The sequence below is a fragment of the Excalfactoria chinensis genome, chromosome Z, assembly GCF_039878825.1.
Source record: "Excalfactoria chinensis isolate bCotChi1 chromosome Z, bCotChi1.hap2, whole genome shotgun sequence".
In the NCBI taxonomy this organism is placed as follows: domain Eukaryota; kingdom Metazoa; phylum Chordata; class Aves; order Galliformes; family Phasianidae; genus Excalfactoria; species Excalfactoria chinensis.
The window spans coordinates 21,722,065-21,748,469 of record NC_092857.1 but is presented as its reverse complement, the minus strand read 5'-3'; the positions used below and the strand labels follow the sequence as shown (position 1 = coordinate 21,748,469).

Genomic DNA, 26,405 nt, shown 5'->3' with positions numbered 1-26,405 from the left:
AACTATAGTCCGGCAGGAAAAATATAGCTGCCTGTGTTGCTTTTGAATTTAGCTAGAATTAGGGGAGCAACATCCGTTAGCTGCTTTGATGATGGCAACTGATAGTCACTTTTTAGAAACTTGGCAGCAGATATATCGCCAGCCTTTCCAGTCTCTTTCCACTCCACCCCAGAAAAATAACACTCTCAGGAGGGAACACTAACGCAACAAGAACTTAATGCATCATCCTCTTTGCCTCAGCTAACCATGGTATGTAATTATCACAAGGGCCGTCACTGAGTACATCCACAGTTGGATGACTGACTCACTCCACTTGCCTTGTGCCAAGGTGTTCTTACTATTCACTGTAGCAGTTCTGCTCTCTATAAATGAGCTCATGTGCATGTTGTACAGCTGCACAACAAATCTGAGAACAATGGAGTCAGACTTCTCAATTCAGCTTTGGTCCTCAGGTAATTTTCTACACGAAATATTTAGCCAGAATTTTCCCAGGCGATAACCTAATCTGAAACTTAAAGATCTGAAGTTTAAAAATCTCCCCCAAACATAGAACTGGTGGTTGGTTTTTTTTATTTCTCTTAAGAAAAACACTGCTTTCCTATTACAAAGCTCAGCTTATTTATAGCTGAGATACACAAAACCTAGGGGTGCAGTTAGGGTGGGGCTGGAATGGGCTGCCAAGGGAAGGGCTGGGTTGGACTGTACTGTACTATACTGTACTGTATTGTAGAAAGGATTCTCCAGGCTCATCTCATGGTTAGAGCCAGGATTAGGAATACAGTTGTCACAGCTCCAAGTCTGTTAAGAGGCGTTATTGATGTTGAGCATCCTCATCTGGGAACTCTCAGACTCTAACCTTCGGGCCAAGATCCCCATTTCAGCTCAGCACTGGGCCTTTGGTCCTTCCCTGAGCTGTCTTTAGGCCCTGTGTTGTAGACTTGTTTCCAGACCTATCTCTGTATTCCCTGAGCTGGAACTCCAGAATGGACCCTAGAGATGGTACCTGCTTGGTACTTTCTACAGACCCTGATACCAGTCTTGCAAGGGACTGAGCCTCATCCTGAAGACCCTACAAGTCCAGCTGTGTGGCAGATGCCCCAGGGAGCTCTAGGATGAGAAGACAGACAACGTCTAGGGTCCAGCTGAGGGGCTGCCATTGGCAGCTGAAGGCTTATCTCCTCACAGTGCTTGCCTGAGAAGCTTTTTCCTCTGGCCATGACCTGGGGTCTTGAGTTGAGGCTTAGCCCATGGCTAGAGTTAAGGTTAACCTTCAAGCTTGGACAGCTGTAAATCCTAGGGTTAGGAGCGAGTTAAAACTGTAGCCGCCCATGTATGTTGGGTGACATGGTTCTAGCAGATGGGGTAAGGTCCAAAAAGAATTATGCTTTGGCATCTTTGCTATCTCAACTACAACTTCATTCTTAGGTTAAGAATCACATGAAGTTTTAGAGTTAGATCTAGCATTAGTGTCACGGGTAGTACAGAGATAAAGTCTGGGGTCCACTGAGGTTGTGTATGCAATAGTGATGTCAAAAGGGCAGGCTTCCGAAAGAAGCATCTCAGGATTCCTTCACAAAATAAGAATGCAGGTCAAAGGCTCCACCCACCTCTCCCTCATGTGAGAGCTATGGTTAGTGCTATGAGATAGCCTCAGGGTCCATTTGGAGAAACGCTTGCAAGTGGGCTGCCAAATGGGAAAGAATTATCTCTTGCCAGCTACATTCTGGAAACAGCTTGATCTTCCTAGGCTAACCACAACCCATGGATAGATTTTGGATTACCACATATTGCATGACATCATATATATATATATTTTCAAGATTTAATTATTTAGATTGCTTTTCCTATTTCTCACACAGGTTTCCCAGGCCATGGGATTTCAAGCATGACTACACACACAGAATACATGTCCCGGTGTGCATGACTTTATCACACATCCTGTATCAACGGTTCTGTCATTGTCATCCCTTCCATCAAGACTCTTTAATACGTCTGCAATAGGGTGGCACAGGTATAATAGGACTCTCAGTGTAACTTCAAGCTCATTTATAATTTCCTAAAGAAAACATGCAAGAGCTTTGGAAATCCCTAATAGTGTTACTACTTTTAAACCGCTGTTACATGAGACAAACTTCCAGAGGCCAACAGGAACAGCCTCTGGATCTTCAAGTCCATCCAGACAACAAGCGTTTAAATTCCGAGTTCTACTGTTCAGAGATTATAAAAGGGATTAAACATAAATGTTTTATTCAAGCCCCCAGGTATCAACATTAGGAAAACTGAACGAATTATTTTCAGTCTGAATTTAAGGCCTTAGACTTAAGAACAGGCCCAGACTTTGCTTATAAAATCACTACTTCCTTCTTTGTGTGCATATTTTTGTAAATAAGGAGTGCAGAATGAACATCCCTCCTAAACATGGTTACTTTTCCAAAGCTTAAGTAATTTTTACAGTATACAAATGTACACTTTCACATTCAAAATCCTCAGGTGTTTGCTACATTAAGAATGAATCTTAAATTAGAAAGAATGCAATCAAATTTTCCTTGGAGTTCAAAATGCTTGCATTTTTGAATATCGTTTGAGTCTCCACAGAACATATAAAGGGTTCTGTACTTTCTAATTTGAAATAAGTGCAGAGTACATGGCTCTTTTCTGATGTTGACCTGAATGTGTCAACCAGCTGTTTGTCTTTTTTACTCAGTTCAACTAAACTATTTTACTCAGGACCACTCATGTCAAATAATTAGGTACTAAAATATGTAATGAATTGTTGGAGAAAATAATGAATCCTTGGATGTCGAAATATATCATCTCTTTGTACAGCAAAAGGAGAAACAGAGAGTGAACTTAATACCTCATGAAGACAGAAATAGGACACATTCTCCTCCTGACAGATAAACTCCTAGCAGCAAGGTACTAAAATGCACACTGCAGGACACAGATAAAAGAAAGCATATAAAGGCTCTACTTACCTCTCAAATTAATATTTGTTGTTGCTTTAGCCAAGGGGCTGACATGGATGGGAGACTCAAATACACAGATTATTTGAGCTTTTGCAAGTTATTTCATGCTTCTTTTGTTTCCATGAAAATGGGCTTCACAATAATAAAAACAGTATCTGTTTTAAAAACATCACTGACCGAAGTTTCCACTCTTGTGGGTAAGCCAGCACCAAAAATCATGCAATGTAATTGCAGGATGCTGAATGACATACAGGAATGCAGGGCAGAAGTTCCACTCTCCCTCCACCCCCAAGTCCAGGCCTTTTTATTGTGACAGCCACATCATGTAATTGCTTTGCAAACTAAAATGTTATATGTGTATACTGAGAACAGACACTTTCCTAGTCTTATATATCTATGAGAGCAGACACAGTGCAAAATGCACTAAAAAAAACCCCAGCCAGCTCTTTCAAAAGTGACAGTAATACAAATGCATTGGGTCTATTTGCCTTGCCTTATGAACAAGGGAATGATTGTCAACTTCTCCATCTGAAATTTGGTAGCAAGAATAAATTAACCACATGTTTTGAATGAATAAGGAATAGAGGACTAAACAGATGGAATCTCTGATATTTGGATGATTTATTTCAAAAAGGAAAGACATTTGAAGGCCAAGCTGCATCAGTAATGCATAAAATAAAGTAACAGTAACTCCCCAAGTTGTTGTACTGATGTTTCCTATAATCTCATATTCCAAATCTCACATTCCATATTTTACTAATATGTATTACAGAAAATTGGATAATGAGAGTTAGGATTGCAGTATTAACATCTAAGTTATAAACTAGGATAAATAAAGAAATTGGTATAAAATAAATACATCAAAACAGTGAGGAAAGGGGAGTGCAATAAAATATTTTTAGAGCCATAAGATGGAAGCCTTGTCAAGCCACCATGACTTATACAAAGGTTTTGTTGATAATGTTTTCCATTCCTTGCTGTGGACAGCAAATAAGAGAGTTTGAGTCTCAGATATCACAAACTATCTTCAAAAGCTCAAAAATTAAATGCTGCTGTGTGTGAACAATTTAAATGGGTTTTAGAAAATGGGAGAAGATATGGTCACATGTCAGTTTGGAGACCACATCTTCATAAAATAATTACTTTTTAAAAAATATATTTTATAGATAACGTGAAAGTTGGTAAATGTGGTGTAAAAGAGATTCCATCACAGCATATGTACTTTATCAGTGAAAATTACATTATCTGAAAGTAGGCTATAAACAAACAGAAATAGTTCCTCACACAGCGTGCAGTTAAACTGTGGAAGTGTGGAAGAGGACTGTATGAATACCAACAGTTTACAAGGGTTTTAGGAAAAGCTGAATGACCTCCTAAGAGGTAAAATATCACTGATGTTAACTAAATGCAAGAAAGTTAAATCTCTGAGGCTGTGAACCATACTTTAAGAGACAATTTGGAGAACTTACACATATGCTTGCCCAGTTTATACTCTCCTGTAACCATTTGCTGTCAGCCAAGGACAGGTGAATGGAAAAGCACTCTGAAACTTAACTTGAGAAAGGACTCCAGAAACTATCCAAACCACAGGGAACATAGATTTCCCCACTGTAGAATAATTATTGTCTCCTCAACTAGTTTTCTTCTTTCCCCAGCTTCAAGGCTGAGGAGAAACAAAGACAGATACTGAGACCTTGGAGTGTGTCCAAAGAAGGGCAGCAATGCTGTAAAGGATCTGGAGCACAAGACTTATGGGGAGCAACTGAGGGAACTGGGATTGTTTAGTCTGGAGAGGAAGAAGCTCAGGGAAGACCTCATTGCACTCCACAACTCCTTGAAAGAAGGCTGTGGCAAGGTGGCAGTCAGCCTCTTCTCCCAGTCAGAGACAAGACAAGAGATAATGGTCTCAAGTTTGCATCAGGAGAGGTTCAAGTTGGATATTAGGAAAAAATTCTTCTCAGAAAGAGTGTGAAGCATTGGAATATGCTGCCAAGGGAGGTGGTGGAGTCACCATCCCTGGAAGTCATCAAGAAATGTGGAGATGTGACAATCGGGACATGGTTTAGTATGCACGGCAGGGGTGGGCTGATGGTTGCACTAGGTGATCTTAGAGGTTTTTTCCAACATTCTATGACTCCACATAGAATAGAAAAAGTACCAACATAAATGAGTAAAAGTGACAAGGACATAAGACTGGGGAAAAAAGCTGTACTGATAAACAGCCTTTTGGATAGCTTTGGCTTCATTTCTGCTTTTAGGAACATACTGAAGGTGCAAAAGACAAACTGGATTTAAAACAGTGTAACAGAAAATCACCTGTATCAGAAAGGATTTTCTGTTTATTTTCACATATGTTTCAGTTTTCCTAAACCTTACCTTTTCATCTTTTTATTTAAAAAATATACAAATTCTGTTAATTCTCATTCTTCGTGAATCTCTTTGCCAATAATCAGCACACTTCCTGGAGGAAAATGGCAAAAATGTCTGCAAAACTAACTGGACTTTGTCCTAGACCCTGAAAATAGGCCATTAGATCCCTACTTTCTTGATAGGGTGACAGCTGAAGCTTTGCAGCTTGAGAACTTGGCTAGGGACAGCGAGAAGTAAAACCAGAACTCTGGCTAGAATCCAGAGACTTGATACATTTAGAAAGCTGGTAGGTTGATTTCGCATCAATTTGATGAGTAACGGGGAAATGTTGGTTTGTCTGGTTTCTTCATGGCTCAGAGCCCACTTCAAGATGAAAACAGTCTCTTCTACAGTGATGAAGAAGTACAGTCTGAGTAGGGTTACTCATCACAATGGCAGGCAGTAAGAGTAAGGCTTTTTTAATTGTAGAATGGTTGAATAATGCATGCTGAAAGGCCCTTTGGAAATCATCATTTGTTTTTCCCCCACAAAAGCAGGCCCAACTTCAAGTTAGACCCAACATCCGAGTTAGATAACACTGTTCATGGTCTCCTTCAACCCAAGTTTGAACATCTCTGAGGATGGGGTTACCACTGCATCACAGACCCAACATTTGACAATCCTCTCAGTGAGATTTTTATTTATTTATTTTTTCTTATATTGAATTAGAACTCTCCGTGGGCCTCTCATCTTTGTGCATCTCTGATGGGAGTTTCCATATCCTTCATCTTCTCTATGTCCTCATATTAGGTAGTTAAAGATAGAAGTTTCCCCTTTCTTTCTTCTCCAGTCTAAGGCAACCCATTCCTTCTACCACTCCTTATTTGTTCTCCTCCAAATGATCATATTCCTGGCCCTTAAGTATTCCACTATCTCCCACACACAGGGAAACCCAAAACACTCTGCTGAGCAGAGGAGAGTAAGTAGTTCTCTTCATGTGCTGGGTACATTCATGCCCATATAGACAAACGAGTGATTGGTCTTCTTCACCAAGAGAGAATGTGGCAAATCCTCTTCAATTTATCATCCAGTAGAACACCCAGGTTCTTCTTCACAAAAATGCTTCCAGTCTAGTCAGAGCCAAACATGACCCCGCATGGGGTTATTCTACATCAGTTGCAATACTTCCCTTCCTTTGAACTTTATAACTTTTGGTTCAACTGTTTCTTTAGCTTGTCAAGGCTTTTCTGACTGCCAGCTCTGCCCTCTAGCTGTACACCATTCTCTTTGTGTTTTTGATGTGTTAACAATGAACAGGAATTCAAGATTTTGCTGTATTATCAGAGGTTGAGGGCTTTTTCTTACTCTCAGAATTCTTCATGTTGCCTTTTCTAGATAGAGGAGTATGTTAAAGGCAAAGATTGTAATGTCAACTGATGTGTTTTTTTTTTTGTTTTGTTTTGTTTTGTTTTTTTTTTTTTTTTTTTTTTTAATGGGTAACGTAGCAGCTTTCAGTAGAATTTATCTCCTGGGTAAACATGAAACAATCTGTTTATTCCACAGGAGAGCTCTAAAGGTTTCTGCTGCCATGACTCACTGCAGCTTTTTAACAAACATCATCCCTTTCAGAGAAGGAAGAAACATTTTGCTTTCTGCTTTAAGGGCATAATGTTAAAAAAGAATACTCAAACAACAGATTTATAATTTTATCAATATTTCACAAACAATAACTGGGAAGGAGACAGAGAAGGACTGAAATAAGATTTGGATCGTATTTTAAGAGTAAGAAGTACTCCTAAAGAACGAGTGAATAATGAATTCACAATTAGCAATAGTGTAACAAGATAAGACAGATGTGACAAGGATTCTGAAGTCCATAAATCAAACACTACTGCAGGCATGTTCTGCAGAATACAGTGTTGTGCACTATGCCCAAGGACCCCAGACCCCAGTTGCTGCTGGATCACACTGGGGATCCTCATCAGGATAGAACACAGGCACTGAACGTCTATAATAGTACTGAAGACGTGAGAGCAGCTTTTTCACCACATGAGGATATTTTTCAGACAACTCATATTTCTCTTCAGGATCACGAACAATATCAAATAGCCAGAGTCTCTTCGTTGGTGGATCATATGACTGAATCTGTGACTCATTGAACAAAGATGGTGGAGGGAACCAATGACTGCAACCTACGGAAACAGGAACAGATTGTTAATTCCCAGATACAGAGCAGCAATGGAGAGGCAGAGTTATACTGTAAATGAGGAAATCAACAGGTTCCCCTGATAAGTCACTGGCCAGTGACTGTAGCTGCATTGTTAGCCCAGCACCAGAATCTCTCTACTCCAAGACTACCTATACGTAAGTTATATTTGTACTAGATTTAAAAACTTGCGTGTTGCTGAATTTCAAATCAAATAATTTCATGGACTTTCTTCTTGATAGATTTTCCAGTGCTGAAGAGGTCAACCCTGTAAAACCTACTTGCAAAATGAAAGAATATGATTGGATTTTAGAATGCCCCTCCTAGATTCATGCATCTGATCAAAATCCTGAAAAAACTAGCAGAATAAGTAAAAGAAATGGTGATATAGTAAATAGAATAAAACTGTTTGGGATGGGGTAGATACAACACTGTGTACAAGAAAGAGTTACTTGTTACCTGGGTATCCAGTTAGTAACTTCCATTTTCCATGACGGATTGCTGCATGCATGGAGATATTGAAAAGTGTATTATCCCATGAAAAAGAAGTGATCTGTGGTAAAGATGTCCTGTTGTCAATGCCAAGACCTTAATAAAATAATAAACTAAGTTATATACGTAGCATATAAATGAGGTTACGTTTAGAATTCTGACGGAAAGCAAAGCAGAATAATTCATTTACTTCTACACATTGCATACAGAATTTGTTATATGTACATACAAAGATCAATGCTAAAATTCAGTGGAGATGCTTAACTCTTGGAAATTAAACTGCGGCCCCAAAAGTGATTTGATTACCTACAGAGAAAGTTACTCCTAAGGCCAGATAACAGGACTCATATACAGATAACATATGCTTATCTCGTATTATGAATATGAAATAAGAACTCTAAGAACTGTAGATGCTAAACTTGTTCATAAGACTTAGAAGACTCTGGGATAAGTGCTATTACTGTTATTTCTGTTGGACCACTCCAGAAAGCAAGCTAGGTCTCAGCCTGTATCCACACACCAGAGAGTGGACTCTGTGTAATGACTGGCTACATTCAGACAGAACCACATCTGTCAGCTTCTATGACAGAACACTGAGAGTCTGTGAAGCATGTTTTCATGGAGCCTTTGGTAGGAAAACTAGTTTATGGTGTGACCCCATAATCCAGAACTGCAGCAAATTCTCAAATGTTAACTATGCACTGATTCCCTCTCAAAAGGAATATTTGTATGTTCTTTATATGAAGTAGTTCAGAAGAAAAAATTAAGACGTATACACTAGGGATGAGGAGACCAGTTTCATACTGAAACAAAGACAGATTTAGACATTCCAGGAGGATCCAAACCTTCAGCCAACTTTCATATTGGCTTTCATAAAAAAGCCATGTTTACAAAAAAATCTAAGAATTTTACAACAATTCAACCAGCTGACACCTACTTACAAAGGACTATCAAAGAGCAAGTCTATAATCGGAATAGGAACATGACATAAGGAGAGGACAGAAACAGATTATGGATTTATATCATTTTTCAAGAGATATTTTCAACCAATTTGGGGAATTTGAAGGGCTCAGCTGACAGATTTCTGCCTGTAAAACAAAAAGAGCAATTAGTGAGAGGTGCAATGATTAAATGCAATCCAGTATCAGAAGTAATACTAGAGGACTCTGAAAAGAGGAAATTTGGTATATCATAATAGGGCAAATATATATCAGACAGAATACAGAAACCAAACATTTAGAAAAAAAAAAGATTGGATGTAATTTCTCTGTTTTTTGTTTGTTTGTTGTTTGTGAAGGTCCTGCTAAGTTTCTGTTTTATTACTGGTCATCATACCATGAATTAGTTTTCTCTTAATAAACATTTATTGTAAGTACTCAAATTCTCTGTTTACATCAGATTTGTATAGAGTTCCCAGGTAAATAAGGCTAGAACACATGTTTAGAATTTGCATGCACAGATTAAGGAGGGCTGAGCTTAGCTTACATCATGGAATACTGAAGTTGATGGAAACAAAAAAGAACCCATCCTTTCCCCCTTCAAAAAAATACCACATAAACAAGAGAAAAAAAATTGTAAAAATAACACAAATAATCTTTTCCGGAACATTAAAATCTCATGCAGTCATGTGATGCCCCTATCAGATAACAACAGTTTGAAGATTTATATTGGCTGCTTTTCCACATCATTACACCACATATTATTCTGTAATACTGTTTGCTAATGGGAAAACTCATCTTTGCCTTTCACTTGCTTAAAGAGTGCAGTGAAGGACATCTAGCAGATCAAAAAACATAGCTATGCTTTTTAAACATTACATCTCAAAATTACGTGGTCTAACAGCAAGATTATTAAAGCCTACATTTTTTATGTTTATGGTTTAGCGAGGAGAATATGCTTCTGATTGTAACAGTGTGTGAAGCCATAGCACTGCGCAATATAAATGATTTAAAATACTTCAAATAAACAGTATGGAAGACTGCATTTTAAATATACCTTGCAAAAATATGGGTGACAAAGCCAAACTAATTCTGAACTAGGAAATGCTTTTACCACAGCTCAGCGTTGAAGTTGTTTGATATAATATTATCCCTGAGGAAACTATTGATGAGGAAAAGATAAAGAACAAGAACAAAAAGAAAGTTTATGGTCTCTGGAAGAGTGGGCAAGCTACTTATGAGGATTACAGGAAGTGAAGCTATGCAGGGAGAAAATTAGGAAAGCCAAAGCACAGCTAGAACTGAGCTTGGTTGCTAAGGTTAAGGAGACAATAGAACCCTGTCAGTCATGTTGATACACCCATTTTTAAATGCTGATCTTGTGCCAAAGAGATCTGCAGTCTGTTATTCAACCAAACACGTAACTTCACAGGCAACAAGAGTCAACTGCTGTCAGATACACCAGCAACAGAGAACAGGCTGGTGATTGAAAGAGCTCTACACAGAATATTTATAAAACTATCAGTTTATTATGTTATATAAGCACCAGATAAAGTACTTAGAAAACATTGCTCAATATGAGTTCTGTTTCCGCCACATGATTCTCACCTTAAGCTAGAACATTCCTCTCCCTGCTTTTACCTAAATTTCTCATCCCAGCTGTTAAGCTTCCAGATCTGCCTTCTTTCTTCAGCTTCTGCAATTGCAGCTGAAATGCAATATCAGGCAGTCTTTTGCTGCCATACAGATTTTACAGAGATCCCTTTTCCAGGTCAATAGATTAAATAAGTCACATCTGTTTTGTTTCCCTTGCACGATAAAACACTTGTTCCTTAAGCATCTAAGAAGCTACTCTCTGCACTTGCTCTAGATTGGTTTTGATATCCTATTTCTTTCTCTTTTCTTCTTTCTTTTAGCATGGTTGACTTGGCAGTAGCTACAGGCCCATGGACTAATTCAGCATACTGAGGGCAGATACTTTTTATGGATCTAAGTCTAACCTTACATGCTCACATACTTCCTTCACAGGCTTATGTATCTAAAATGTGATGCCTTTGCCTGTGCAGAGGCTAGACACTTTATTTTTTGCCATTTGCTTACCACTATATCAATATCTAATGGAAAACTAAAGCTTAGCTTCCACTTGAAACAATCCATACAGCCTTCACTATCATTTTTCTTATTTTCAAGCTCAAGGTTCTCTTTACTGAAGCCTAATTTATGACCCTTACCACCTGCTATATTTAAGCGTACTGATGGAAAATGATAATAACTTTTATTACTTAGGAAAGCAGTGATATTTTGATACTTTTAAACATTTAATACTATGACAAATTGATCCAAGTGTTATACTATTCTGTTTGAAGTTGTAGGTCACCAAAAAAAGTATTCTAAACTCAAATAGCATTTGTATCTCTGTAGAAAATAAGACAAGTACTTCAGAAAATGATGCCCTGGGATAAGTGACTTTGGAGTACATGTCTTATTTCAAAACCATCCTTAGTGTCAACAGCTTGCAAACTGATTTCAAGTCAGATTCTAAAATGAATGGAGGTGGCCAATCCCCACTGTCCACAAAAGAAGTTCATGATCTAAAATGATGGTACTATGCCAGATTAAACCTATGATGGAATAATTGTATGAGTGACTACATAAATAGGACTTTCATCCCCAAAGAGAAACAGCACAGAAATGTGACACAAGGTAGTAATCACAGACTGAATACAGAAGGCATACTAGTCTCTCATAACATAGAGCACCAAATAAATCATGAAGCAGCTTATTCAAAACAAGCAATAGGATGTACTTCCTCATCACAAACACAACTCAACACTGTAACTCCTTTCCAAAGGATGTTGTGGATGCCAAAAATTTACATGTGTTGAGGGATAAAGAAATGTTCAAAAACTGCAAGAAAAGTCTTCCAAGGATTATTAAAGACCAAAATACAATGTAATTATCTGGAGATCCACTAGTTTGCTGCAGGTTTTCAGGGTATACAGTAGATATAACTTTATGTACTTGCACTCATTCGTTGTTACACAGTTGCTACTGTTGGAAATAGGACAGAAATAGAAGCAAGACAGATTTATTTATTTTCCTAATTATATACAAGATTACAAAATTACATTAGGTTCAGGGCAAACAAAGTATTTTGTTTACAAAAGGAAGGGTTACATCCAAGTAGATTTATGCAATCCCTTTTGTTACATTAATCACTACGTGTACTTAGCAGCAGGGGTTGAAATTTTTGTTGAGTATATATGACTCAGATTCAGGTTTAGCTATAGTCTCAGAAACACATATACACCACAAATCATTTCTAGCATACCCTCTAGTTATTTCCAGTTCTTCTACTACTACAGTACAGTACAGTACTTTGACCAATTGATGCCTGCGTTGCCATTTGGCAGTTAAAAAAGAATGGCTGATCCAGTTTTACTAAATTTTACAATTTCAAGTGTCTTATCAGGAGTCTGTAAATCAAATCTGTATGTTTGCTAAGTCCCATGATAGGTTTCATTGATACCACTGATATTTCATTAAACATTTAATATTCTGTCAAGAGTAGCCACTAAAAAAATATCATTAAATATTATTCATATATATATTAAATACTAAAAATATTTAAAAATAAATATTATTTCTACTTTACAATGAAAATATTTCAAATACTCAATGGACATAATCTGCTAAAAAAAAAAAAAAAAAAAAGATTTCATAGTAGTCAACACCTGCACCACATAAATTTGCAAGGCAAAAAAGATTGAAGTCTGAACTTTCTACTTCTTTAACTTTGTCTAATATGTGTATTTGTTGCAAACATTTCACTACATTTAATAAACGTACAGAAGAGTATATTAATTTAGAATTTCCTCTCTAATTTTTAGTCATGAAAAGGAAGAAGATCGCCTGTAAATTTCCATCTGAAATATAAAAAACTGAATAAATATACAGAAATATATTTTACTCATATGTGTAGGTATGATACTTGTAGAAATTCCCACAGCTCTCCTTTTTCCCTCTGACAATGATACCAACTCAATTGGTAGAAATCTAAAATGCAGAGACAGAAATAGTACACATAAAAATAGAATATTCTGCCTTCAATATGTGATTAAGATTACAAAAACTACCCATGCGGAGATTAAGAAGTTCTCTTGGTTGGTAAAAGACCACAGAGCAGAGAATTCTCTCTAACATACCATTTAGCAAGAGACCAACCACAAAATTCAGAGGTCTAAATAATATTACTATGAAGCACACTACATTTCTGTACACTATGGTCTGTGATGCTAGAATGTAAGGAGTAAATACAGGGTATTGGATACAGACAAATAAATGTTAACTTCTTGATTACTTGGGAAACAGAGCCTTGCCAAAAGATGTAATCTAGACAACCCACACAAGCACCAGTTTGGAGAGTCCACGTCCCTACAATTTTCCAATATACTACACCATAACAGAAGCTTTCATCTATAAACATCTACATACAATCAGAGCCCTTTACTGATAATAGAAGCAAAAGAAACTCATACAGTCAATTCTTCATCAGTAAAGCAAAAACTAAAGCAGTTACCTATATTGTGCCAAGGAACTGATAAACAGAAAAGTAACAGCATCCTCTATATCAATTTTCTGTATATAATAAGAAATTCAACCATATGTAGGGAATATATGATTATCACCTTGTCACACAAGTATTTATGTGTATTATACTACATGGGTATCTACATGGTTTAGAACTTGCTTCTATAGAAACCTTCACAGTTTACAATCTATATTGCTTCCAGGTGATCTGTTCGCAACTAAAAAACGTTCTCTGTAGTTCTCAAAACTTGTTTCAGTAGAGCATTTTCTGGCTATGCAACTCCTTCTATCACTTGTTTGGTTATTCCATTTCAAGACTTAAATAACAAATAAACAGGATCCACACAGACCAAAGCTTACTTCTTATACTGTATGAATTATTTAAGGAAAGTGGAAAAGGTAGAGAATGTTAAAGCTAAGACTTGTCATAAGAAGAGAAGATAACATTAATCATTTTGAAGAAATCTGTCTGCTCTTTACAATGAAGATCAGGCAAATAAAGCATAGCTTGAGTTCCAAAAGGCTCCAGACAAATGAATTAATTAGCCATGAGATAAGAGCAAAGATCATCACATCAAGTAGGTGGCATCTAATAAAACAGGAAACAAAGTTTTATTTTCACATTGGACACATCACTGGACTACTGAAGGAATTCGTGCTGGGGTTCATGCTGTTAGATACTTTCCAAATGACCTTGAGGAGTGAAAACTGAGATTACACAATCACAGAATTGTAGGGGTTGGAAGAGACCTTTGGAGATCAATGCAAACCCTTGCTAAAGCAGGTTCCCTATAGTATATTGCACAGGAGGGTGTCCAGGCTGAATTTATTCAAATAAGGAGGCTCTGCAACTTCTCTGTGCAGCCTGTTCTAGTCTTTTATCATGCTCAAAGAAGTTTCTTCTCTTGCTCATAAGTAACTTCCTGTGTTCCACCTTTGTGCCAGTATAATCAGAAGCCTCATTTAAGGGCTGACTGCCACAAGAGAAGGATCTCTGTCTTCACTGGATTCTGTCCAGTAGCTCTTTATCTTTCTTGGAATGGGAAGCCCAGAAATGGACACAGTACTTCAGATGTGGCCTCATTAGGGTAGAATAGCAGGGGCGGAAGAACTTCCTCAATCTGTTGGTCATACTTTTTCCTAATGTACTCCAGGATAACACTGGCCTTCTTGGCCACAAGGGCACACTGCTGGCCCATTGCCGACCTGAGGTCCAGGATATTTTATGTTCTTTGCAGAAATCTTTCCAGCAGGACAGCCCATAATCGACACTGATAAATTCAGTTATTCCTCTCCAAGTGCAGGACTCCATGGTTGCCCTTGTTGAACCTTGTAAGGTTCCTCTCTGCCCAACCTTCCAGGCTGTCTGTGTTATTACAAAGTTTGAGGAGTATAACTTATTTAAAGGCAACTGAAAAGAATGACAGAAGATGCTTGTGAAACCAGATGAGTGGGTGCTAAAACAGGCAATGATATTTAACACAGATAATGTGTGAAATAACAATCCTAAATTCACATAAAATACTCTAAGGAACTCCAAGGACAAGATCCTTCCTTCCTCTGCATGAGCAAAAGAAGGCTTTTTCCATCTTGTGTGATGCCGAGCCAAATGCAGTCATGTTAATCAAATCCCTAATTGACACAGGATATACCAAGGTAACACACAGGCTGAATACCAAGGTAACACACAGGCTGAATAGTTTTGTCTGTCAATATATTCAGTGCAGCTACAGTCTGGACCTGGACCCGACCTCTTCAACAACTGTCTAGATGTCACCTACAACTCCAAATGGCAATACTACAAAGCACACTCCCACAATAAGAAAAACTCAAACATGCTGAAACACTGAATGAGTTACAGAATTATTTGCCTGAGTAGTAATTTTCTGCTTCTAGTAACACCCATCTTCCAGCTAGACTAGACTGCATTCTCTTAACAATCTGGTCTACATCCTCAAATGCAATTATATATATTTTTTTTCCAGCCACCAAAGTCACCAGGGAATATTTCCATGGTTTTGTATGACTTTGTATGGCATCTCAACTTATTGCTATCAGAATGGGTACAGCACCTCTCTGATCTTTTGGTCTGCTGCTGTTGCATGATAAAAGAAAGCTCATTTTGTTTGTAGGTACTACACAAGCAACATTTGTTATTAGGACAGCACTGCAAGAGAGTCTTGTGTGTCTCTCTCAGGAGGATTACACACACTGGATGGTACTGCTGTGCTTGCAGACATGGAATTAAACTCAGAAGATCCCAGTTTGGAGGGGATCCACAAAGAACACAGAATCACAGAATTGTAGGGGTTGGAAGGGACCCCTGGGGATCATCACATCCAACACCCCTGATAAAGCAGGTTCCCTAGAGTCAGATCAGACATATTTCTGCCAACACAACCTGGAGAGATACATACAGTAAGATTCTACCAACTATGCCTTTAGAGCAAGGACCACATATATAACAAAGCCTCATCAAACAGCCAGAAGAAGAGAAACTACTGCACTGAAGAAACTAACACTTACATTATTGCCCTTTCTCAGCTTTTGAGAACAGTGGTGTCTCTGCTTATGACTAAAATAGATACTGCATTTAAAACACTACAATCCTGTCCATACAGTTTGTGAAGTGATTTAAGTCAGTCACTCCAGGAAGATGAGATTTCAAAAGGTACTTTTATCTTGCAATATCAATTTCAACTTTTTTTTTTTTCCTTTTTAGTATTATGTTAAGATTATACTCTAAAATACCGAGTGACTAAGAAGCAGTTTCTTTACTTAGTAAAAGTGTTTCTGCTAGAGAGAAGTGAATATCTCAGTGCATTACAGAGTAGAAATGTGCTTAACAATTTAACAAAATACTGGGGAAAAGACACACAGGCTTTTACCACTAGAATTTAAAACCAACAAACAATAACTCATATTATTTTCATAGTAAGGCAATGCATATGCCTTCTTGCCTCTTGTGATCTGATTAGTAGCCTATAAAAACCACAGAGGAGATCCCCAGACAGAAGTCTGGGACTCACAAACCAAAAACCACTTATATGTGAAACTAAGAGAGAGGATATTTTCCAGTATGTTCACTGCTATGTTTAAAATCAACATACTGCTTTAATGATGCAATAAATCTGTATTGTATTCAATAGCCCCTACATACTGCTATATAAACAGCAATAGTACCATTCTATGCTGTCTCCATCAAAATAAGTCCAAAGCTTTTCACATCACTCCTTCTTTTCTAATATAAATCATTTGAATCTTTTATCAGGATTTGAAACACTTACTTACATGATGCCCTCTAAATAGAGAATACTTCATCCAACACAACAGAAGAAAGCCAGTCTTCAGTAGCAGGCACCCAAACAATTGGCTATTTATAGGAGTGTGCCATCAGTAAGAGAAATAAAAAGTGGAGAAACAAACTGTAACTCCATTGCAGTACAACTTAGAAAGCCACATTATAACTCTTCTTTGTGGTCAGAACTGCTTCCCATAATCACATCTTAGGACTTTTATTGAATAGTATTTTTCCAATTGTCCAATAGTTTCCTACCTACAGGAGAAAATTCTCAGGTCACACTGAAAACTCCATACAAGTACAGGCTATATACATTATTTTTGTCCAGTACAGCAATTAGAAAAGAGATAACAATTTAATGATGAACTCACTTATTTTTTCAGTGAGCTGGAAATAAAAGAGAAAGCTCAGGCCGATTTAATATATACTTTTAATAAAGGGAATCTGAAAGCAAAGGGTTAAATTCACATGTGGTTGCACCTGACAGAATGAGAGATTGTCTCTCATTTCTAAAAGATCCAGTCCAGCATTGGGGTTTTAGGGACCCAAGTTCCTGCCCCAAATATTCCTGGTTGATAAACAGGGTTTTGAACTGTGAGCTTCCTTTCAACATGAATTTATCCTGAACAAACTGCATGAAATTTCAAGATGTGAAACAGAAAATAGGTAGAAGTTTCATACATCATATAATACATGTAAATACTTAGTTTGACATAAGAGAAAGCAAGCATTTAAGACAGTAATGGGGTATTTAGATGCGTTTGGGTAATGTCAATTTCACTCATACCAAATTCATTCATAAAGCTTCAAAATTATATAAGAACTTATAGAAATTTAGTGCACACACAATGTGAATCAGATTCTTACCTTTTTGCTGTCTCCTAAATTTTAACTTAATGATCAGCATGTTTTTCTAGCACCCACAGATGCAAAATATTTTGTGAGAACAGGGTGGTTTTGATTTGCAGGCAGTCTGGTTTGGTGCTTAAACAATCATTCTACAAATCAATCCAATGCTGAATTAGAAACTTTACCTTACATCATAAAAACAGAATGTTAACTGGAAATTAAATCAAGTTCTCCTTCAGTATGTTCCAGTAAGGTAGTAGCTAGTTCTGGGGAGAACAGACAGAAGGTGACAAGACATCCTCTTATGGGAACATAAGAACATCATCAGCTTGGAGTGAAGGTCCTTTTAGCAATTGGAAAACTGTACTCTACACACTGTACAGCTGCACACATAACAGAAGAAGTACAAATCTATGGACTGGTTCAAAAATACAAGCTGACATTGGACCTCTGTTCTGTTTGAATTTATTTTATACTTTTGGATTAAGCATCAACTTGCTTTACATTATTTTTTTTTTTTCTGTTCCTAAATTTCACAAGATAATATAGCAAATGTGAATCAAGCTTTTCTCTAATTACCCAATATACACACTAGGCAATGGCTATGGTACTGAGAGAAGCGAGAGTACTACATATTTCATTTCTGTCAGTGAATACTTAATACATTCTCTGCCAACTATCTGAAAAACCTGGCTGTTTCTAATGTAGCAATATAATTTCAATACTTATCTAAACTACCCAGATGAACTAACCACTCACTTGCAAGAAAACGAATCAGATGGGAAGAGAGTATTTCTCTCCTCTTTTCATGTTACAGCAGCATGAAAGTTTTGCATAAAAATAGATAAGGATGACCTAGGCAAAATCAGTTTTAAATACAATGCACCTTTCCATTCTGCAGGTGTGCAACTAGGTCTGTAACATATGTTTCACTAGAGAAGGAGATTCACCTGGTGCTGGCCTATCCTGCACTGTAAAGCAATACAAGAATTATCAGAGCCTTGTATTAAGCACCAGCAGCTGATGAAAGACATGCATGTCCCTCTATACAACACAGAATTAAAAAAAAAAATAAAAAATTGTCTTTGGGTACTAAGTACATTTGCAGCAATTTCAAGTCTTACTTGTCCCTAAAGAGAAAACATTGTGATGTGTTTCTCACAGATGCATTAGGAACTTCCTAGGTGGTGATACATTGAAAATATTCATCATTTTATTAAAAATATATGAATGAAACTTAATGACAAAAAATTACCTCTTGCTAGACTGGATTCTCAGTGGCTGACTGTTGCTAGGTTTTCACAGTGAAATGCAAGCAAAAGCAAACTGCAGGGAGAATTTTCAGAAATCCTCTCACTTCCTCTGGCAAAATGCATATTGCTGTCTTGGGATAAACATAACACACGTTGCTCCTATTACTGATTGGGCACTGGGATCGAATGCACTCAGGCTGGTCAAGTGGGATATGATCAACTCTGGCTAAAAGTGCGGATCTCACCAGTTTGGTTCTCTGCAATAGACTCTGTTGATCACTGCAGCGAACTTTAGTGTCTGAAATACCTTCCACAAAATGCAGGGAATTTTTAAAGCCTCCTCGTGAGAATTCAGCTTTTGAGAAGAATGTTTTTAGACTAATTTTTAAAATACTGCAAATTTTGGGACCTAACTAAGGAATAAGAGGTAACACCATAAATGTTTAACCTATTCCTTCATGGGATACATGATTGTAAGAAACTTTTTATTTTTCTTTGTATTCACTGAATATAAGACTCCTTTTTCTATGACAGGAATTTTCCAAAGAGGTGAAGAAATAAGAAGGAGCAAATGGAGGAAACAGAAAAAAAAAAAAATGCTATGGATGCTTGCTGTGATACCACAGTCATCACCATCCACAATAAAGCCCAAATTAAGATCTTACTACATGTCTCGGAAGATATATATATGTTAAAGTCCTGATCAACACCTCCTCTACTACACTCGTCATTCAGTTTTTTTTTTCAGAAAAAAAAATCTACAGAGAACTATAAAAACAAAAACAAAACAAACTATGGAAAAAATTAAATGCAGAAGTACCAGTCCAACTTTATTGAAGAAACGTTCTGAGCCCAAGCAAGTTATATGGACTACATTAATGAAAGTATATATAAGAGCATCTTGCTTGTGATCAGACTGCTTTTGCACATGCATATTTTGCATTGTTTTTTCTCATATTAACAGGCCTATAGTCAGGTCACAGTGCTTAACTCGTGCTGTCTTATGAAGCACTTCAAAAAAATCTCAAAGAAATGAAAGTTTAAAGTTTAACAGCTGCAAGATAGCACTGAATAATACTTAACCTACTTAAGTAGTATTTTCCCTCTTCATGAAAAGAAAGAGATACCATCAATATGTGAGCAGAGCAAGATCTTCATGGTTATTTCCAGGTCTACTACAACATTATGGACATGTTCATAGGCAAGATGCCTTAATTAACAGGATACTTGTGAGAGTCCATGAGAAAAATGAGAGTGTGCAAAAAGGGATAACAAGTCTGCTACGGTTATCTTGAAATTCAGATGGGTCTCTGGGCTAACAAGGCCTTTGCAACATATACTTTTAACCAATTTCTCTTTTTTTGAACTTTGATGTATGGATCAATTATTTCACCTCAATAACGAAACTGCAAATGTCAAGGGCTCCTCCAACCTGCGCTGTGACAATGAATTACTAAAAAAATAATGGCTTTTGCTACTTCACTAAGGAAAGACATTTGGTGACCTTTTGCTGCTTTATAGCAATAATGAGTTTTCTTCAAAACTCTGAGTCTTTCTGTTACATTATTAAAATAAAAGCATTTGAGGAATAGCCAAGGCCTCAGACACCCATAATGTCACGGTGATGAGACATAGGTTTGTGCCACAGACAAACTCACACAGTGAAGTTCGCACACCTTAATCCACTTAGCTAAATGTTGTGAAAAAAACAAAACAAAACAGTTTCAAACTAACCTATTACCCCTTCCAATTTCAGTTTTCTTATGGCAATTTTTTATTCCAAATAAAAGATTTACATGAGGATACCAAGCACAGACTCTTGTAAACTGTATACCCTTCTAAAATTAATTTCAACAATAGTAAGCATATTAAAATATTCTTGTTTCAAAGTACTCTTCACCTCCATTTTTACAACAGATTAAGACTGTAACTTAAATAACATTCAAATTAGTAACAGTAGTAAGAAGTATCACCAGGAAAATCAATAGTGTGAAGCACTTGTCAGCGTTATTACGTTCTTACACAAATAGAGAATGGAAACATGAAAGTTATTCTAAACAAGAGCAAACAGATTAATACAGCCTACAAGATAAAACATCAAAAAATGAGAGGTAGCAAAATGAAGCACTTAACTTTCACTTTTCCTGGGAAAATATGAAACAAACAAACAAACAAAAAACTATCTTTTTGAAAATCTTTTTTTGGTTTGAAACTCATGTAATAGTATTTATGTATTGTGGTAAGACATCAGATGTCTTGCTGAGATGGCCTTCTCCATGAAACATACAAACCCACTTGTGTTACAATAAGACAGCACTCTAATAACAAAGAAAATTGAGCAGTCCATAATCCAATATTAATGTCCTGCGTACAACTGAAACTTTAGATGCCCAGCTCAGAGATATTTCATTTGAAAAATGTAGCATATGAGTCAAGAGGAACAAAAACATAAAAAAAAAAAACAAACCAAAAAACCAGTGTTATGTTTAAGTAGGTATTGGACATAATGAAGCATAAAAAAGCAGTAATAACAAATTCCTGAATCCCAGCCATCATATTGGTGCTGGACACTTAATCAAGTGACCTACCAATTCTAAATTCTAAAGGTGATCACCTACATCTCAAAGGAAACATGGAATAGTTACTTATGAGACTCACCAAAAGTGCAACAGTGAAGAATACTATAATGATATGTCAATGTACAAACAAAGGCCAAACTTCCCAAGCAACACCTCCAAAAGAGCTACACCACAGAAACTGCATATAAACAGCAGACAAAGAGAAAGCACTATTCCACTATTCATTTGATCTGAACAGCAGTGAGTTGGCTGGAACTATGGTCTCCTATCAGCAAGTGGGGTTGAGATCTACCCAGAACTGTCAGACCCACATGAAAGCAGCAAGTGAAGTTGCTGAATGCCATGCACAGATTCAGGGTCACACGTTGGCAACTCCTGTGTTATGCAAACACACTGAGTCATTTGAATGTATGATTTACTTGTAATGAAAAGATGACAGATTCCAGATGGTCAGCATATGGACTGTTTAACTTTGCAGAGAGATGGAAATTCAGAGAAGTAGTGCATCTTTTCCCCATTCTTGATCACTTTCCCATTCCAGCTGTCATATTGTAAGCCCAGTCATTTAAAGATACCTATTACTTCTTCATATCCTGATTCTCCAAGGATGATTTCTAGGTCTCAGCCTAGTAGAGATTTGGTAGTACATTTCTCCAACAAAAAGCCCAAGGAGCATATTCATCCATGCATACCTACGCCTGTTTTACACTTCTGTTGCTGAATAAATCCATTACCAGAGACTGTTTTTCTTTTCCCTTCTTTTTATAGTTCTAAGGAAACTAGATCATCAGTATTAAAATTTGAGAAGAAATCACTTCTGACCAGAAAAGTCTTAGGAATCATCTTTCACCTGGACACTGTAAGTAATAAATGGGGCCTGAAGGAGCCTGGAATGTCTATTTCTTAATCAAGATTAATCATTTTGGTATATGTATAGATATAATATATAATGCTGCAGCCATTACAATGTAATTTTAATGCCGATGAATGGCATATCAGTCCCAGAAACAAAATGGTTTCCCTATTGTAATATATCATATGTTCATTCTGCACAGAGTAGATTTAGCTCTTTATAAGCAATCATTTATTTTGGCAATTAATAGTGCAATATATGAGGTAATGCCTTTCTACAAATGTCAAGGAGAGCAACGTAAAGTTTTATTTGCATTGAGAAAATGAATCAAAGCTTAGAGAAAAGTCACAGAACGTTTTTACAAGTTTTCTGTCTTGGATGTCAGCCTCTGTGTATAGATATCTTCAAAATAAATTGTCTACAATTAGTAGCCTACAGTTTTATAATGCCTTTGATGTTCCACTTTATGGTTAGGTCTGGAATTTGAAAGGAAGGTGAAAGTTTTTTCAGTCCAAAACAGCCCCACCCAACAACATATTTATTTTGAATACACCATTGTGACTTAAAGTTTTAAATTACTTTTTGAAGAGAAATTGATTCTATATATGAAGTCTACAAGACTTCGTAAAATCCACTATATTCATTAATAAGTCAGATTAAAAAATAATACAGTACGTACTGACAGATTCTTATTAACAGCTCTGAAATAAAGTGCGCATTTTCTTTTACCATGTCATTTAGTTCTGATTCTCAAAATAAAACTGCTTTCTGTGGGTTATAAAGTTTCAATACGGCTTCAAGACAGACCTACTTGAAACGATGCTGTGGCCAGGAATATGTTCGGTTTAGCAGTTAGGGGAATTTAGATTTAAAACCAGTTGGTTTTTAATTCAGCTGAATCACCAGAAATTGATTGAATGCCATAAGACTATCTAAAAGAAAGCAGATATTTCACAATGGAGGAGCTGACATCATCCTTACAGCTGCCAAGCCATCAACAACTTGGCTTTTTATAAGAAAGAAAGAAAAAAAAGATGACGTTACAAAAATGTGGTAAAACAATTTTGTTTCTTTCTTCCAATGAATGCAAATCAGATTTTGATTTATGCAACTTTTCAGTTACTTACATATTTTAATTGAGATTTCTTAAACAATTTATTACAGAGAAAATGATACTGTTTGAACATAATTCTAGCTTTCTGGTTTTAATTTTCTTAATTTCCTACTGAAGTCGTAACAGAAAATGTGACTGTTTCAGACAGAAACCTGGAAGACTGTAAGTCTTTCATACCAATGTCCTGCCTCTATGGAACTGCAAACTCTATAGTAAATTACCATGTGATTGAGGCATGTTTTGTGGGTGTTTGTTTTTTTTTTAATGAAATGAACTGGATAATGAAGGAGAAACAAAAACGATGGCTTTCAGCAAGGAGCGAAAAGAGCAACTGCTCCAAGCAGACAAGGTCTGTCTCCATATGCAGAGCTCAGCAAACTGGTTTAGCACAGCAAAGTCCAACAAAAGGGTGCAGCCCACAGTTTTCCCTGAGGCTCTGGTGCCAGGAACAGCCAGCTGCCAGCTTTAGGGGGACTAGCTGCCAGCTAGGAGGACTGGCTCTAGCTCTCCACTTTTAATTGCACAGCTCTTCTCACCCCACCTTCCACTGGCACCCATAAGGACATTCAGTGAGCCAGCTGATTCAACCCAAGTTAAGAGGAAAACAACGTTTCCCACTCAAGGTATGCAGGTTCAATCGGCCTGTGGAGGCACTTGACTAGTACTAGAACAGATGCAAAACAAGCATCACGAGCACGTGACTGTGAATGAGGAACAGCCCAAGTGAAGGATTTCTCCAACAGAAACCTGCTGGATCACTTTTCCCCCATATTATGAAATAGAAACCTCAAGGTTGGTAGGTCCAAAGCTAAATAAGAACCAGGCTCATCTTTCCCTGGAAATTTCTTTTTCTCCCTTCCTTTGTACCAAAATGAGCATTATATTAAGTATCCAAAGTATATTCCAAGGAAAAAAAAAAAAAAAGCAATTAAAATTTGAATCAATATCTGATATTCTTCATAGCCTGGCTATATGAGTAACGTTGGTAACTCAAAGGAGAGGGTGACTTCAGTGTCCATGCTCTGTGGCCATTCCCTCTGTCTGTCACTATACATACAATCCCATCTGCTTCTAGTCATATATTTACTAGGTAAATTTAAACAGATGGCTGCTTTAGTAGAAATCTGCTCCTTATTCACCCCACCCATGCCTCAGGTTGTAAGCTGATTCAGCAGAAGCCTCACCCTGTTGTCATGTCATTTTCAGATTCCCCTCAGGGCATAGAAGAAAGGATGGGAGAAAAAGAAAGGCAGGCTGGTCATTTTGTCAGTATATTACCACCACATTAGCCTCCGTAACCCCCATACTCTATCAGTACTGCTTTTTGGAGATTTCACTCCCAGGTTTTCATTCTGTTAAAACATCACAATTTTTATGATCTGTAAACCAGGTCAGTTAAGAGAGAATGGATTATTTTTAATCTGACCATTCCACTGGGCTGCCACAGGTAAGACATCGCCTGAGGGAAAATCTGCAGTCAAGAATAGGAACTCCTTTTTAACACTGATAAAGACAAATGAGAAATTAAAGTTTAAAAGACCGCAATACGTTTTAGACCACTCTGAGCTTTTACATTTGAATTAAGAAAGTCTTGAATTAAGAAGGTAACAACTTGAAACAGACAGTAATATAATGACTGCCAGCTTTGCTTTCTAAAATGAAACTGCGGATGAAATAGTTCACAGTGTTTTGCTTCTTATATTGCTTAGTGATAATAGGAATGAAATATAGTACTTTGATGCAAGAATACCATGGGTATTCTTATATTTTATTTCTATTATATTTGCTACTAGATACAAGTTCTAGAACACGGGCAAGTAGCTGCTGATCAGGAGATTCACCAACCTGTTGCAGTAGCAATGGTTGACGCCCAGATGTTGGGTAACAGCGCCCAGACTAAGAACTTGAGAAGCTTACCCCACAAGTGATAATGATTAATATGATTAGATCACAATTCAGTTTTCCTGTTTGAGACAAAAAAATCTGTGAATTACATGGGGCATCCCCTGATTCACTCGACTGAAAATACATACTATCAGCTTACTTAGAGATGAAGATAGATGCGCTCATTAAATAACCTATACAGAAAGAATGCACACAGTGTATGCAACAGTACTCAAGAGTTTAGGACTAATGAGCACCCATAGAACAATAACTTAATTCCCTGTGTGTGCATAACTACAATGATCAGTACTCTCCTGATAATCCTCAACTTCCTGTATGCTTTCTTTGATTATGTTTAATAGTATCTTGACATTTGGTTTCCTACTTGCCCTTCTAAAGTACCCTCCAAGCCCAAAGGTTTAGCTAAACTCTATCTTCTACTCATTATTTTCTACTCTAATTACTAAAATAAATGAATAAATGTTAGCAAGATATAAATATCACGACCATGATTTAGATGAAGTGATATTTTAAGTGGACTTGAGCAAGGGCAAAGACTACTGTCATAATAATTACACAGGAGGCAAGAAAGAACCAAGAGAAACAAACATGCATTCATTTTAGCATTGCGGGAAATAGAATACTTCAGTCTCCAAAAAGTTAGGACAAAAAACCACTAAACAGTTATGGAAAGAACAAGACTTAAGAATGATGAGTGCTTTAACACCTCGATGATAAGAAGACTACATATGGGCACTTTAAAATGCTTTTTAAAAACATGCAGAGTTGTATTGCCAACATGACTTATTTTATCCGCAATACAAATGCCAATAACATTATCATGGGTCTTGTTCTAAACTTGTCATTCAAATACAAACTAAACACTTGAAGAAATTGTCTGAATTAATTACATATTGTTGGTTCTAATTACTTATTAATTACATATTGTTGTTAGTAATACAGATTTCTAAACAGAATTTTTAAACCTTGCATACCACAGCAAAATTTCACTATATAGTGAAAAACAAAAC

At 36.9% G+C, this 26,405-nt stretch overlaps 1 protein-coding gene across 1 annotated transcript in view; it reads right to left on the bottom strand.

Annotated features, from left to right (window-relative positions):
- Positions 1-6,980: 6,980 nt before the first annotated feature.
- Positions 6,981-26,405, bottom strand: part of ARSB (arylsulfatase B) — a 65,809-nt gene continuing 46,384 nt past the window's right edge. The window contains exons 7-8 of the mRNA XM_072359581.1: positions 7,981-8,109; positions 6,981-7,507 (exon numbers count right to left, since the gene is read on the bottom strand). Of these exons, the coding sequence (XP_072215682.1) occupies positions 7,242-7,507; positions 7,981-8,109 (395 nt within the window). The 3' untranslated portion in view covers positions 6,981-7,241. The remainder of the gene's footprint in view (positions 7,508-7,980; positions 8,110-26,405) is intronic.